The sequence below is a fragment of the Chrysoperla carnea genome, chromosome 2, assembly GCF_905475395.1.
Source record: "Chrysoperla carnea chromosome 2, inChrCarn1.1, whole genome shotgun sequence".
Classification (NCBI taxonomy): Eukaryota; Metazoa; Arthropoda; class Insecta; order Neuroptera; family Chrysopidae; genus Chrysoperla; species Chrysoperla carnea.
Window position 1 is genome coordinate 21,750,231 of NC_058338.1, and position 18,433 is coordinate 21,768,663.

Genomic DNA, 18,433 nt, shown 5'->3' on the forward strand with positions numbered 1-18,433 from the left:
GGTAAAATCACCGCTTGCACTATAATCTCCCCCACCTTCATATACATGAATGGATCTTGAAATTGGAAGATTCACATATTGTTTAATAATATCTTCTTAACGTGTTTTGTATATACCTATGATTTAATCACTTTCTCTTTCTGTTCATATTAAAATTTTAGCATGTAAATTAGTATATCTATCTTTATTTATTACATACATATAGGCATACAAAAAATAAAAAAATGTTTTTTTCAAAATGTAATTGCTTATAAAAACGAATTGTCATATGTGATCTAACTTCAGTAAGTCTCCGCTTACATATTTATTAAGAGAGCACTATATCATATATATTTAGCCGATCAAAAAATATCCATTATTGGAAATATATAGTGCCATTTTTTTTTGAACATTTTTTTGAACAGTGTATCCTTGTTTTTTTCCTGTGAATCATGTTGTGATTTTTTTATTTTGTATGCAGTGATTTAAGAGTGTGATTTTTTCCATCAAAATGAACTTGATAATCGGTTGGAGTACGGTAAGTTGAATTTACCGCATTTTTTGTTTTAAGTGAAAATTTGCAGCATACAAATTTTAACGAAAACTGCGATAGTAGTTACTACTTGACTAAAATGAAGTCGAATAATTCGCTATCCTACTATCTAAAATTATACAGTTTCGACCTGGACTAATGGAAGATCCGTTTCTCATTTTTGCCTATAAATTCATAAAAAAATATGAGCTTAGTTTTTCAGTTTCAGTTTCATGTGATAATTATTTATTTGACGATAACATTTATCACGCCTTTAGTGCTGTTGTAACTTATTTCTTTTTACAGTTCAAGTAAGGAATTTGTAGAAAAAATTCTTTTTTTTATGTTTGCAAATTCTACAAAAAAAAATTTCGTTTCATAATTTGGATGCGCATGATAAATTGATATAGGAAAAAAATCTTGTTTTTTCTGATTTTATGATGTAAACTGAAACCAGTATTGTTGGGTAAAGTTTAAGCTTAGTAAATAAAAATTTTTTCTTGATTTGATAAATTTTTTTAATGCCTTCATATTGAAATTTTTTTTTATTGATTAACTAATTCAAATAAATTTTCCCATGTTAAAATTATTGAATGTTTTAATTAATGATCTTTTGGATAAATAAGTCCTTGAAATTTTTTGAAAATAATCTTAAAAGTTCGTTTGTAAGTTAAAGTCCATGAAAGCTCATGAAGCTCAGATAGTCTCTAGCAAATTGCTGTAATATCTAGCTATTCGTTTCAACATGAGGAGACAGATTGATGTGAGCGTTAAACAGTACTTATAATTTAATCTCAGTTGTAATGTACAAAAAATTACTTTTCTGAGAATACATTCCAGAATTGAGTTGAAATGGAATTATTCTCTAATTCATATTACGAATTTTACCTAAGTGTTTGACCTCAAAATTTGTTATATTTACCACCTGCAGGAAATAATTAGAATGAATTATAGGGTTAAATTTTAATAATATGCAAGAAAAATTGCGTCCTTGAAACCTAAGAGCGTTAATCAGATAAGTACACATTAATTATTCAACTTAAGTGTTAATAGTATTATTGTTGTTTACAGTACAGAGAGATTAGAAAAAATTGATGTAATAATCAGTCAATTGAAATCTATTTTGTTTACATACAGAATGAATTTATCTATGGTTTTACCATTCAATCATTTAGAATCACTTTTTACTATTATTTAGGTAGTTTTGCTTATGACAATGAGTAATCAACCAATAATAGTTCTTAAAAGACCTCTTCATTTCCGATAGGATGTTTCATAAACTTTTATTACAAAGATTAACGGATGTATTTGATATCAATCCACATAATTGAATAAATTGTTTTTAAATTTTGAGCACTGCCACTAAAAATGGACAAGCTCAATAAAAATGAATGTCATCTTTGAATGTATGATATTGCTTTTTCTGAATATAGGCCAAAATTCTTTCGATTAATATTCTAAGCTAATCGAAAATTTGGTAAATCGGTAATAGTGACCTCTGTAGATGCGATATAATTCTTTCTTCAGGCTTTAATTGTATTATTAGTGACTCCTAAGTAAACTCACGTTCAAGTCTCTTTCTAATATAGTATATAGCCTGCACAGAATAAAGTTTACGAGGACTCAACTCTGTGATGAACGCCGAGAACTTACATCTGTGCTTGAACTAACACTAAATTTTTTATAAATTATCAAAAAGCCGTTTAATAACTTTAATATCTGCATAAACAATTTGGAATTTTCGAAAGTATTTTTACCTAAATCCGACCCATACAAAAAATACGAAGGTTGCTTGGCTGTCTTTAGCTACGTTCTGCGAAATAGTCAATCAATGAGCGCTCATAAAATGTGTTGAGTACCCACTGATCATATTTTCAGTAAATAAGTAAGAAGGATTGCATTGAATAAATTACACTTTAATGATCAAGCTCTGTTGACTCTTTAAATTGGTAAATTAATTTATTAATTTGATTTTTGGAGTGAAAACCAATAACCCATAATGAGGTCGCAAAGTTTTATGTTAATAATAACTCAAAAATTGTTAATTAAATAATGGTTATTATGTAGATAGTTTTCGGATTATTATGAAACAATCAAAATTTTTTTGGAACAAAATTTAAAATAAAGATTTTAATTGATGAATTCACAAGTTTTTACATGTAGTTATTATTTTAATTAAATTAATTGAATTGTATATATATATTATTTAATTATTATTTAATGCGTACAATTGTTTATATTATTATTATTTTTGTAAAAAATTTTTTGTTATTCAATATTATTTAAAATGAGTTATGATATACGTGTGAAGTATATACTTATACACAGTATCTAATAAACTTAATGTGAAATAACTTTGTAATTACTAATTGTTTAAACAAATACTTAATACACATGCATTTTTATTTAAATGAGAATTAATGCAATTTCCTACTTATATTTAAGAAGCTAATTAAAAGAATGATAATTTAATTAATGGAATTTTTAAAATTTTATTAGATAGATTATATAAGGAGAAACATACTCAAATTTATCAATACTTTTAAATCTTTTAGATCCCAAATTGCTCAAATTTATTTTAATACAACAATTTACTAAAATTAATAATTTAATATGTCGTTTGTGGTACGATCTAGTCGTATATGGCACGAAAATATTCTTCAATTTTCTTGCGATATTTGCAATATTTAAGGGAACCACTATTAGTTATTTTAACAAGAAACTGATAAATTATTTTGTCTAACATTATAGGTCGGGGACGGCTTGTCCAAATATTATAGCTCTTTTTGCCATTTTGAATGCAAATTGTAAAATAATTCAAATTTTATTGAAGACAATTAAATAAAAATAGCAATAAATCAAACAGATATGCATAAATGTTAAAATCTATCAGTCATTCAAATTACAATGCATTTAATATTTTGTTTACAATTGCTATTAAAAAACAATTATCTCAATTACTTAATCACCTATTAATAGTACACTTACTTTTCAAATAAACTTACATTTTAATAAATGCAATTATTTAATTTAACTCATTATAATTAAAATTTTCAGAGTGTTAATAAATTGAAAGCAATTGATGTAACACATAGTATGATGAAAAAACGCTCAAGTTTCAAACGAAAAAAGTTTCTTTCAAAGGCACACAATTTTATACGGGTATTGAATTCGACAAAGTTTACAGGTTCAATTAAAAATTCACTCTATTTTCATATAATTGGCACACATTAGACGAAGACTCTAATTAGGTTTTTTTTCACAACCTTTTTTTGTTTGAAACATTGTTTTGTAAGCCGAATAGTTTAGACAGAATATATAGTTTTCGAATCGGGAAAATGATTCGGGCAAAAAATGTTACCTTTTTAATCAATTAAAAAAAGTCCAAAAACTAAAATTTATCTCTTTATTGCATCTTTTTGAACATTAAACTTGCAAAACGAGATTTTCCTAATTTTAAATTAGAAATTCTCAAGTAACAACGATAATTTACGAAGATATATCTTATATTAATGCTGGTTCTGGTCGAAAAACTTCTAAGAATTTGCACAGTATGGTCCGAATGCGGTAGTTATGGAAATATCTTCTATATTCTATTTCACCAGAAAAAATCATCTATAAAAATTAACCTTGACATTTCCCTAAAACACATATAAGTCATCTTCTAAAATAAAAATTTATTGTAAGTATTTATTTCAAACTTAAAAAAATTAAATCTAGACGCCTACACAAATCTAACGGCTATTAATTTTCATAAATAAACACGGAATATGATAATCAAAATATGATTTAATAATCACTGTTATTTAAGAATTAAATTCATACTAATGGAACCGCTAAACATTTAATTGTACCTAGTTTGAAACAGATAATTACTATAATATCTAAAAAAAGTTGTACACTACATTCAAAGATTGTAATTATTGTTTTTTGCAACTTTTTTTATTACATATCTTTAAGCTGTTGCTGTATGTCGCTGGTTTCTTTTATTTATAAACAGCGAGTTCATGAAGAGGCGTAAGATGGACACCTTGATACAGTTTTCTTCATAAAATTAAAAATACCCAAATCATAACTTCGAGATGATTCAAGGATACAGATTCAGGTTTACGGGCTTGAAAACTTGGTCATTGCTTTTAAATTTTTGATAGTACATTCCAAAAGTAAAGAATAGCAAAAATAATGATTAAAAAAGTATGGAATTGTTAGACTAAAAGTCTAAATGAACTTCGTTGAATATCGGTTGTAATTTTTTGAACTTTTTGATAGTTAATTCTAATTACACCATAAACGTTTTAATTTACGTTCGTCAATACATTTAAGAAAATTACGTAATCACAATTCAGAAATTCCTTGAAGATGTCAAGAAAATGAAACAACCCATTAAATATATAAATAATACCACCATTTCATAAAATTTCAACAGCCAATTAGTAATATTTCAGTCGTAAAATTGTATGACAATATAAGTAGTAATAAAATCATTAAGCATATACCGCCCGTGGTCGTCAGTAATAGTTGCGATTGGCAACTTTATAAAGTGGCTTAATTAGGCTCAGCATGGTAAATTTATTTTTTCTGAAATTTTTCGTCAAAAAACCACGTTGTTCTCGTTTATGAGAATTTTTTGATTGAGGAAACCAGCATAAAATTGCCGTTTATTACTAAGCAATGGCGTTCGAATCAACCTGATCGTTCACTGTATATAGGCTTTGTAACGTCACATTAAATTATATTCCCAAAGTAATTTATATCAAATAAAATTCAAAAACTAAAACCCCAACAACGACAAAATCACGCTCATCCTTCTGTAATGACGAGATTACTAATAATAACTATTTCAGATGATAATATTTTTTAGATTCATACTTTTTAGACAGTGATTTTGTTGTCGTCGAGATTTTAGTTTTTGAACTTTATTTTATTAATAATGTTTGTTCTGTTTTTCTTTCAATTGAATCGCCTATAGAAGATGTCTGGCGTTCACGTCTACTATTTAGATTTATAATTCAATATAAAGTTTATTTATTTATTGCAATGTTAAATATTAACTAATTCAAGCTTTACAACAATAAATAAAATAACAACAACAACAACATCTAAAATAACAATATAATAAACGTTTTGTTATTTATTTATTTCCGGGTAAAAGAGCACATGTCACGCAATCACAGCACCATATCACAATATCCGAACGAATGTGATGTTTTAATTATATGGTTAAGATGTTAATTTATCGGGTGTACAAACACAAAAATATGTTATGTAATATAATTTCAGCATAATATGAGCATAATAGGCATATTCAAAATTAAGAAAACACAAATATATATAGCGGATGTTTTTGTATAACTTGCCATGTACGTGAAACTCGGAAAATAAGTTTAATCGAGTAAAATTCTTCAAACGAAAAAAGTTAGTTTCAAAGGCATTGCAACTGTCAACGTATAGAAATTAAGATATCATGATCAAGTGATTTTCATCAATTTTAAACATTGCAGCGTAATTTTCATTGTAACATATTTCAAACACCACTCAAATTTCTGCCCTATAAAATGATATGATTTGTAAAAATATACTCAGATATAGACTTATTAGTTAATATACATAATGAATCTCTCTAATTAACGTTATTGTGATTATCCGGATGAGAGATATTCAGTGCTTATCGCACTGAAATGGACTATGGGAATATCTTAACAAATATTTGTTGTAACGGTTGGAATCCATTCCGCCTACGGTCGATAAACAGTGTGATTTAACGAGACAAAGCCCTCTTCATTGCTTGTTTCAATTTTAATTTTAATCGAATCTCATGATTTTATAATTAATTTGCACTATTCTTTTAACAAACCTCTTCCCTTTATTAATACAACTTGAAAAAATTCGATTCCAAAACACTAATTCGATACGTAACACATTACTGAATAGTATATTTTGTAAAATAAATAATATTAATGCTATTATATTCAAGTAATTTTTGTTTATATTTAACGCATCATTCAATTTAATATTTATTTGCGTTTATATTTTATTTAATTTTATACTATTTTTAAATAAATAAATAAATATGCAGATAATATAATAATGGAGTACTCTTGTCTAAATTTAAAAAAATAAAATAAAACTATTGTTCAAAGTTTTATAATTTAATAGTTTGTTTTTGTTATGCAATGTGAAACTGTTTTTAAGATGTTACACCTATAGACAAATTGTAAAAATATATATTTTTAAAAGTACGAGCAGAGTAGATTAAATTATTTAAGCAGGGTTATTCATAAAATTTTTAACTCCGATTATCAATTTTTTTTAAATTAACTTCCTGAACACGCTATAAAAATTTCAACAGAGCAGCGTACAGACAAACGAAAATCACCTTATTAATATAAGGTGATTTTATGAACACCTATACCAAAATTTTGTTTGTTGCAGCAACATTTCTAAGCGTTAAAAATATGAGACTAAACTTAATTTACTCTGATATATTTCATTTGTGAGGTATAAAAAGTGTTTAGGTATTTCTTAAATTATTTTATCGTTAATCTTTAATTAAGTCGCTAAATTAGATATTTTTTTGCTGGTGTCAAATCAGAGAGAAATTATCAAAATATGCTTTCATATTAAGTAATCGGTCAAAATCCTTCAAATTTTCAGAATTCATTTAAACAAATTTAAACTGCATATAAAAAAATCAAGTTTTTTATCCAATCATTTGTTTTCAATTCTTCTTCTTGGTAGAAAAATAATAATATTCATCACCGTTTGGCTGGTAGCGAATTAAAAAATTTCCCAGACTCCACACATAAAAGGCACGCCTTTATCAATAGCGATAGCGATAGCCTTACATAGATTAACTAATTAGGTACTAAATTTTCATCTACAACCACTTAACTACTACTACACCACGCCCACACCACTGACCACTACGCCTACACCAATTTTTGACATATTTGTAAAAAATGAGCTTGAATAAATTTCTGTTCTTTAAATATGCTTTAATATTGTTTAGAAATTAAGAAAATGATATATAATTTTTCAAGTGGGGGCTTTCATTTTGAATTGTTTTTCTCGTATTCATTTTTTTAATAATTCCTTTATATTTTCCATAGTTAATTTTTAGTTTTGATAAATTATTTTTTTCAATCACCATTGCCTAATTTTGTTGTTTTTAATTGCATTTATTTTTGTTGTAAAAACATCTGCATAGCAATTATCTCAAAAACTTTGAGATGACACGATTATTTTACTCCACAGTGTATCTTGGGTCTTGTTAAGTTTGGAAATTAAACATTGATTAGAAAACATATAAGTATGAATGTTGTAAATAATTATATAAGATGTTTTTATAAGACTCCGGTATTAATTTCCGTATTAATTAAGCATTATTTGACTTTTTATGACTTTTTTGTCTGTGTGTCAGAAATATATGACTAATGTTGTTATAAAATTGTAGTCAACTTGAATTACCAGCAAACTAATATATTTAGTATGTTATATGATGAACTAACTTGTCTAATACACCATATAATAAACACGTTTTAATATGGCTGAATAAAAATTGAAAAAAAATTGTTTTGTTCCAACAGAATCGAGAACGAGAACAGAATCATTTAGTCGAGTGTAAATAATAAACAGGTTTTTTATTTTAATGATAAAAGCAGTGGGAAATAATAAATTTTACAATGATCAATACAAATTCCTAAATTTTTAAAAAATTCTATATTTTTACCCAACTGTCAAGGAGTGGTTATGTTTATCGAGCGTATCTTATATACATGTATATTTATTTGTAAATTACTCCTTATGTCTTAAGGCTCGATGGATTACAACAGTTATAGTATTATTATATTCGTCTTAAAAACCCAAAAGATCCTAAAAAAGGGCTAATTTTACGCCCGAAATATTAATACGTTAATTAAAAATTAACCGAACCGATCGAGTAGGGTATCACAGAAAAGGAAAATAAAAGGGGATTACAAAAAAACAAAAATATATTAAATTTTATGTTAAATACAAAATAAATAAAAAAGTGGGGTTTTTGATTTTTTCTAATTATTTATTTTTTAATTTATTACACCAATAATAATAATTGCCATTTTCAATGTTTTCGATCTAATCTACCTAATATTTAGAAAATTATAGATAGGTATTTTTATATAAACAAAATATGATTAAAATCATGATTATATAAACATGATTACAAATTTTCAAATATAATAATTTTCAATGTCGTGTTGTATCAGATAATTAGGAATAATTTTATGTCAATAATACGTCTGAAACCAATAAACTACAGATTTAAAGAGTATTTTTCTTGTAACAAAAATTTTAACAAATTTATATCTATACATTTTTAACTCCCATGTATCATAAAGTAAAGGAGATTTTTTAATAAAACATTCGGTATTTAGTTCAATACAAGAGCAACATCAATGTTAGTTAAAAGTGCAATAAATATTACACAAAATTGAAGGTATTAATCAACTCGAATATCGGATATACTGACTATTTCCATAACACCATATAATTTAAATAGTTTTACTAGAGAGACTGCGATACATACATAAGAAGTAAACCCACACCATTAAATCAATGATATTAGTATCCAAAGCCTTGTATGGTTTCTAAAAATGCCGAACTACAGTAACGGGACATGGTTCTATAAAATATTTATTTTGAACATGTCTTAATTCATTTTGACTAGCGTTGGCGTTCAGATATCTATCTATAACAGAGGCCACCAACATCTTTATTCTTTTAATCTTTATTAATTTTATTTTATTTTAACTACATCCAATACACAATAAATTTTTATGATGTGGGTGAAGTCGGTTACATCGATCTTATCCAAGCGACAGCAGTGTGATCAATTTTACCGTCCTATTAATTATAATTGCTCAGACACTTCCGCTGTCTGGATTCGAACCCGAAACCTACTAGTCAGAAGCCAAACGTTCTAAAGTCGATTTAGATCACACGAACACCTCTGAGCCTCTTTTCCGTACATATGTGTAATTATTTACATATATGTATATTACATGTACTTAATTATATATAAATGAAGGATTATTACTGCGCCTAGTTGTAAATTTTTCCTTTAATTATTATTTTCCTTATAAGTAGCAACATTGAAAATTTTCGATTTTTCAGATTTCAATTCAGGTATGCATTTTGATTTTCGCTGAAACAATTTTTGACTATTTGATAATCGTACAAGGAAGTCATGTAGTATCCACAATCATCAAATTTTTTAGCCATAGATTTCTAGATATTTAATGAATAATATATAAAAACCAGTTACAAAATAAATTAAATGTCATTGGACAAACTTGAAATGACGCACATGAGAATAAAATATTATTGTATTAAATTCTTACATTAATATGAAAAATTAATATTTTATTTATAGATATTTAGCTATGCATCATTTATTTTTGAGGATTTGAAAATTATTCAAACAAACAAAAAATTGTATTTTTTTCTAAAAAATTGTTTGTTATGACTATAAATAATGTGCTGCTATATCAAATTTCCAAATAATGGGTAATTTGTTAGAAAAACTTATAACCGTCACCGGTACTGTTTTTGTCGAAATTTTACGCACTGCCATTAGTGTACACCGTAGCGATCCGATATCCAATCACTAAAACATAGAGCTGATCAACTTTCTATTATTGCTCTAAAAAGTGTTCTTCAATTATAAAAAAATTGTCTTTTGAGAACGGGTATTAAAAAAAGTTTATGATTTTTCCTGTGATATGGAAGCTAACTAACCTTACCTAAAAAAAACCTTATCTTTTTAGCATCTGTACAAGTGGAATTTTTGGTCTTGGAAAGTTCACAGGGATTAGTTCCACGAGTTTATATCTGCATATAACCGTCAAGTTGAGAATGAAACCTTGAAAACTCAAATTTCAAATTTTAGCTATTGACAAAATGAGTTTTTAAACTAATACCGGTTTTAGACTTATTTTCTACAAAAATTTAAAAAATTTATATATTTATAAAAAATATTTATAGATCTTTATCTGTGCTTTAATTTTATTTAAAAGAGAATTTCGGTTAATTTAGGATAATATTTTAAAACAGAGCATTGAACGTACAATAAACCATGTTCTTGAATATTTTTTAGATCCGTGTTCCGTTAAAAATGCTTTGATATACCAAATGCTAAAAAGGCTTTGATATACCATTACTTTACTGGTGTGGGTTTAGTGCTTATGTACGCATTGCAGTCTCCACTTTAACTATTGAAATTATATATAGTGTTATGGTTATAGTGTATCCATTATCTTTTAATGCACATTTGACTAACGAATTACGTTGGTAATTCTATAATGTAATCTTTTTCAAGAAGTTTGTAACTTTTCAAAACTTAGAATAGAATTAGAATACTAGAAGTATATTATGCACAATATAACTTTTGTCACGTCAGGTTTTATTGCAAAATTCACTTGACAAATCAACAATTCGAGGAATCAGAACGGTAGTAAGGGGAGGTGATTTTACGAGTGAATGAAAAACGAAAACGTTTTCGGAGGAGCATCAAGAAGAAGAAGAAAATATTTCAAAGACATTAAAGATAAACTTGTTTGAAAGGAAAAAAAGGTAAAATGACAATTTGACAGATCTCGAGTCATTATCATCGCGGTTTTTATCATCCTTACTCCTTTTCTCTTTTATTGCCTTACTACCCCTTCTTTTGAGCCAGAATATCATGCCTACTACCCCTCAATTAACGCATTATCGATTCTTCAAGTAAATCTGTTGTGATAAAAGGAAATGAATATTTTTTTTATTCTCAGCATCCTAGAAAAAATATAATTTTCCAAAAAAAGCCCATACAGCTAACAAAAAATTTAATTTTTTAGAAGTTATTAATACTGCAATTCTGAGTAATAGATGTCTCTATAATTTTACAAAAATGCCCTTTAACCTCGTGCGCATAACGTACCTATAAATAAAAATCGCGTACCTATATACACATAAATAAATAATTTCAGTAATTAGAGTTTATATCTTTAAATAATAAGTAATAAACTTGGCCTTATAAAGAAACTGCCTATAATATTTTATTTTGCAATATTTTTATTAATTAAATCATCAATAAAATAATTGAAAACCATTATATAGGTTTAAATCAATGAATATCCAAGGTACCTACAACAATAAATTAAAGTCACCTAAAAGGGGCTATGTAGGTAAAATTTAAGATCCTTTTAAAAATAATAATTCAAAGTATATATACAATACAAAAAATTATTTTATAATTACCAAAGTTTAGACTGTTTAGAGAGTGAAGAAAAGGACACTAGTGGTGTAAAGAAGGGTAATGAGTGTATTTTCTTAAAACCTCGCTAACAAAATAATTGCAGAGAAATTTAATAGGATGTTTTAACTTTTCAATACCAATATCAATAATAAAATTGATTAACTTTGCGTTATTATATCTCAATATCGAAACGGTCAATAGTTAGGGTTATAATAATAGGGTTTTTTTTTTAACTTTTTTGAAAATATCTGATTAACACAAAATTTTCCAATGAAATAAGATATTTTCCAGGGCTAAAAAATTAGTCTGTGTAGTCTAAACGTCTCTCTGAAATTAAAGATAAACTGATATTGAAGAAAGATAGGTATCGATTCTTGTTTAGAATGGTTTTTCTTCAGACATGATATTTTATTATTTATAAAAAAAAAATTGACAAAAATCAATAATAATTTATTATAAATGATAAATTTATTGATGAAGTGTTTAGAAAATAATAATGACATTGTATATACTATTTGTATACTGAGTGCATTAAATAATAATACAAGACTTGACACACCAATTCATTTGTTTATTGATTTAATTTTACATATTTTCATCGATATACAAGAAGTTCTAAAGTCAAGATCTAAAATGGTCCGAATTAATTTTAGACTTATGAGCTCTTATATTTAAGTTGATATCAAATAAGCGAAAATGTCTTATCTTTGAAATTGTTCCTCCAAACGTCATATGAATTGGATTTCTTGCAATTGACTATACTGTAAAAAAAGTACTACTTGCAAAAAAATATGGTGGTAAATAAATATTCTAATACTTACTAGACTCTAATACTTATTTTCTAGAGATCGTTGATTCAAGAAATATTTGCTTTTTATAGAAACATCAACAACTCGTTTAGAAAATAAGACAAAAATAATTCATGTTTACATTTTGTTTGGTACATCTTGTACTCACAAATAATAACCACATTTTTGTTGATTCTTCGATTAAAATAAAAAATGAAGACTTTAATCTTACTTATGGTATTCAATTTTTTTTATTTGTATATATTTAAAGTTAATATCATAGTATTTTAATTATGTTGATGATTTAATGTTGTATAAGTGATCTTTCAATGTATACATACAGTATTTAATATACAGTAACGATATACATGTTGAATAATTCACATTTATACTAAACTAGCAGATAACCGCCCGCTTTGCTGGGCAATTTCTCTTTTTTAAAGCAAAGACTATCACGTTATAGCCCTCCCTTTTGTTCACAATTTTATGGATGTTAATTTTTCGGTGGGGAACTTTTTTTTAAAATGAAGTTTTGCAATTTTTGTTTGCGTTTCTTTCGATTTTCGATCGCCAATTTCGATAAAACTCGGTATATAAGGTAATTTTGACCCAAAAAGTACAAAAATCGGGTGCATTTGTTGACTGGTCGAATAGTTTATGAGATACAGACTAAAATCGATACAAATATTGCGATATCTCAGAAACTCTGCATCCAATCATTAAATTAACCCAATTTTTATATTTTTTGGATCAAATTACCCCATCCACTGAGTTTCATCAAATCCCAACACAAAATTTTTTTTTGTGATTGCATGCTCGGTATATGCATGAAAGAGGTGCACTCAGCCTCCTAAAATAATTGAGAAGTTGATAAATTAAATTATCAGCAGAAAAGTTGGTAAAACATATATACATATCAGGTATCACAATGAACTCTATAGCCTAAATGTGTCTCTTGTAGACAGCCAATATAACCTAACCGAGTCTAACCAAACCAAAAATTAGTCTTGAAAAATGTTTCAAAACACCTAGATTCTAATAAAATTCAAATTTCTTTGATTTGAATAACTTCGTTCGTATATATTGAACACAGTGAACATACGGTATATATTTATATATAAAATTTCATTGGCAATATTTACAAAGCGGTTTCTTTCACTTCTTTTTTCAAACTTACATATAAAACATTTAATTCTCAATAATTATGAAATTACGTACGGTTAGAAGATATGTTAATACAAAGAAAAACTGGAATTAGTAGCATCGTGAAAATTATATAAATTAAATTTTCACGTGTTAAAAATTATTATATACCTATCCTTGTACATTTTAAACACGGACATTATTATCTATTTCATAAGTCACGAATACGTAACACTAGGAAAATATATAAAGAAGGGTAAGATACTTTTAAAGATAAAATATACACTGGAGGCAACTCAGTAGGTGATTGAGGTGAATGGGGCGATCCACCATTGTACATTATATAATATGATAAATTATTGTAAAATATAGTTATTTTGTATTAACATAATCAAAGTAAATTTCAGCCAAGTAATGAAATGTAATGAAAATTTGGTATCCAGAATGGTTTCGGTATTTGAAAGGTCAAGATCATTAATGAGAAAAATCGACAGATAAACAAGGGATTAGAGGGGGGGGTTAATGAAAACAGTACTCGTGTGATTTTTGCTCTAAACGCTTAGTTTTATAAATAACGCAGCTCTTCTGTTACGAATTTTGAGTAGCATAGACATGATATCAAAATGATATAAAATTAAAGAAGACCTACGGGCAGTTTTTATTTTAAAAAATTTCATGAGAAGGAAAATATAACCATGGATAAATGAAGTGTTTTATTCCATATACAGTCACTGAAGTTTAGTATATTATAATCTATGGTAATGGTCGCCAATAAAATCATATGAAGAAATATATGTGACCTATATTTATTTATACAATGATTCATAAAAATTGAATTATAAAAATGCAATATTTTGTTATAATAAATCCAGTTATATAACTTTATTTTATTGTTCAATTTTGGCTGAAGGCCAACGAAAGGTTAAAATATTGAAACCACAAAAAAATATACGTGCTATGTATTAAATGAAGGTCCTACAATATAACCAATTATTATTGGAAAAGCAAATGCTATTAGCTCGATTCGATATTAGTTAATAGTTGTGATGGGCTGGTGTAGTGCATGGTAAATGCATGAAGGAGGTGCACTCGACCTCTGAAATTAAGGAGCTGATAAATGAAATTATCAGTGGAAAGGTGGTAAAACACATATATGGTATCACAATGGGCTCTATAGCCTAAGTGTGTCCTTCATGGACAGCTAATATAACCTAACCTAACCTAAATTATGTACAAAAAATACAGTGAGTATAGGATTTTGATGAATTTCAGATGGGTAGGCTATGCTTAATAAAATTTTATTGTTTTTCGAAGTAACGATATGAAGGTTTTAAAATTGTAAAAAAAACCAATATATGAAGGTTTCAATTTATTAATAAATAAAATCGGACATAAATAATTGGGGAAAAAGTACAAGGAGACAATTATGTCTGTAAAAAAGAGGGTTAATACAATAAAAAAAATCGTTTATTAAAGAAATTGACATTTAACGTTCTACCTTGACATCCAAATTACCGAACTATTTAAACTAAAGGTTAAGTTAAATCGGTAATAAAATTATATTTCAATAAACTTATATATGTCATAAATAAGTCATTTATTATGAAATTATTAGTCTAATTAAATACTTAATCTGTTATTTATAATATTATAGTCCGTTTCATATTATTTGAATGATTTCATATTTTTATTTGGCTGAACTAAACAAATATTTTACTTTTATATATAGGTAATATGATTTGATTCGAAATACAAATTTTAAGAGCGCATTCCTTAATCGAATTTAAGGAAAAAATTTATGGCAATTGTATTATAATATCCTTAATAAGTTATATTATTTCTTTGCGCCTCTTCAATTTGTCCCGTTTGCAGAATTGGTTCGAGTGTCAAATTTATGGAAATGGATTTTTGAGATTTCATGTTTCCATTTTCTTATTTCTTATATCTTTAACAAAACTGTTTTCGCTAACTCTTCCGCCAGCTATAGTTCAATTAAATACTTCTTGCAATTTGTTTTTAAATATTTTATTGTCAATGACTTTCTTTAAACAGACAAGGCAAAAAACTCCCCGAAGCACAAAAAACGAAACGATAAAAATAGAAATTTTAAAGATAAATCACAGAAATTTTGCCGGCTCACGTCAATTTACATATGCTAAGAATTTTAAAATATAGTTCAATTCAAATATATGATTAGGTGTAACACTTTTAAGGTCAGTTTATATTAAATAAATAATAATCTGATAAATTTAAGTTCATGATTCATAAAACACTTTTACACTACAACAATTTATAACAATACAAGAAACCAATAAAACCAATATAACTGATTAATAAGACATTATTATCTGATTGAAAAAATATTCAATTTATATATTTAATATATATAAAAAATATGTTATTTCGTTAATTTATGGGTATAAATAAGATAGACCGTGAGCTCATAATGAAGAGAAATTTTCATAATTACTTTTGTCTCTCATTTTGAGGATTGACAAAGTTCATTCATAAAAAAAAAATCTGGAAATTTGGTTTTTTACTGTATATCTTAAAAGGAAGTCGAAAAAAATATTATACTGACGACAGAATGCGAATGAAAATAAGGGAAGAAGTTTGCGACTATCGAAGGCGTAAAAAAACTGCATAACATTATTGAGGAGTGATGCCACACAAATATCTTTACTTCTGGTTTTCATAATTTATTACCATAAGTCTTAATCTTGAAAGATCTTTAGCTTATATTGAAAATCAGCACCCTGTGTCTAGAGAAAGGCTAATTTTGGCTATAAATAAATTTCCGGATAGTCGAACACAAACAATTTTCCGGCGATAGTCGAACCAATTTTAAAACCCTTTAATACTTTACTTTGACGATTTTCTTAATTATCCTTTACCAATCCTCAAAATGGTAGGCAAAAAAAATCCTGGAAACTTCGAATCATTAATCTTTATTATGGACTTACGGTCTACCAGATGCAATCAAAATATTGGCTGGCTAGTCAAGTTTATTATGAATGTCTAAGTATTCTTATTTTTATTTAGTTTTCATACAATATGTGAAATAAACGACCTTCATAAATAATAATAATTTTACAGTATCTAAGTGTTAAATTCTCTATCAATTTTCTTCTTACTTGTTTTGTATTCTTACTTACTTTAGTAGGATTCTTACAGCATACTGGTTTTCAACTATTAGTATTTCAAATACAAAGAGTTTCAAAAGTGCTGTACAGATTTATCACCGCTAACAAAAAGTTGAATTTTATAAATTTAAACATTCAAAGCTCTGTTTACACAGAATTCTTTGGTTTCAATGACTACTTTTTTGAAAACTTGACTAAGGTTCAAAAAATTGATTAACCTTAATTATTAGTAAGTTCTACCTTATAAAAAATAAACTTTTTCCAAAATGCTTCTTCGGAATCAGAATAGGCTGAAATTCTACATACGTTATTATCTTGTTTTTTTTTAAACTTTTTTTACATTACTAAGTTTAAGTTTATTCTACCTCTTATCTTTGTCAAAAACTCAAAGATGTTGTGTAACTTGAAGGCGATATTTATGTACTTGGAGACTAATTAAAGCATGTTGTTCTTGTCTTTATTTCACGAAGAAATTATAAACGCCCCAATAATTATAAATTCCGATAGCTGGTAAATATAAATGTGTTATGAAGTCACCTTTTTTTCGAGGAATCGACAAATTCCGAGGCATTCGTTGAGAAAGTCACTGATATCGTATGTCCAATTCCTTTAAAACTATTCATACATCAAATTTTGAAATTCTAAATAGATAGAAAAGGAATTGTTTGGTAGACTTTTGAAACCAGCACTCATGTCAACTAATTATAATTTCAAAAGGTCAAATGTATTTTTCCTAAATACTTAAATAATTTTATCGTGATCTCATCAATATAAAAGTTATATATTAATTATATAAATATTATTAATAATGTTTTTTTTAATAAATGATTTGACGCTACATTTTTTGCTCAAGTTATAGGATTACAAAAAATTTATCAAATATTTTTCCAATACAAAAAATAACAAAAATCAATTACCGTTTAAAATTTGTTATTTAAATGGTAAAAAATTCCGGTTTATAATTTTTTTCTGTGAACAACTTTATTTTCGTACGTTGTTGATTCTGAAATCAACTTAATGGGTCATTATTACAAAATTTAATTTGCATTTTTTTGTTAAAATATTTGCAAAATAAAAATGCATATTCAATTTATGATTTTCATATTTGTCAACATTTTGAAATGCATATCATTATTAAAAAATTTTTAGTTTGTGCCAATTTATGCGCTTGTGTAATACAGTGTGATTTATTAGACCTGTAACACACGCAGGGTACTGAACTATACATTATAATCACAATATTTCAATTATTGTACCGTATTTCTACTCAAGATAGAAATGGCTTCAATATATTATCTTATTGTTATATCAAAGTTGTATGTTATCTATAAAACACACAAAAAAGCGTCTTTTCTAACATTTTAAATTTCTAAAATTCTAACAAATATCTTGAAAATTATGAGGTCTATGACGCACTCGGCAATAAAGAAATTAAAGAACATTAAGTTCTGTATAAAAGTGATTACTATTTTGGTGGGCTTATTAATTTATAGAAATATGAAACGAAGCTTTAATTTCAGGAAGAGAATAATTTTAAGGAAAAGCAAAACTACGTATGTACAATCCTAAGAAATGA

General features: G+C 26.5%; 1 protein-coding gene across 2 annotated transcripts in view; it reads left to right on the forward strand.

Moving 5' to 3' along the window:
• Nucleotides 1–303: 303 nt before the first annotated feature.
• The window catches only part of LOC123293790 (collagen alpha-2(IV) chain-like), a 54,813-nt gene continuing 36,683 nt past the window's right edge, over nucleotides 304–18,433 (forward strand). For both annotated transcript variants that reach the window (XM_044874701.1, XM_044874699.1), the window contains exon 1: nucleotides 304–517. In XM_044874701.1, coding sequence (XP_044730636.1) covers nucleotides 491–517 — 27 coding nt within the window. In that variant the 5' untranslated portion in view covers nucleotides 304–490. The remainder of the gene's footprint in view (nucleotides 518–18,433) is intronic.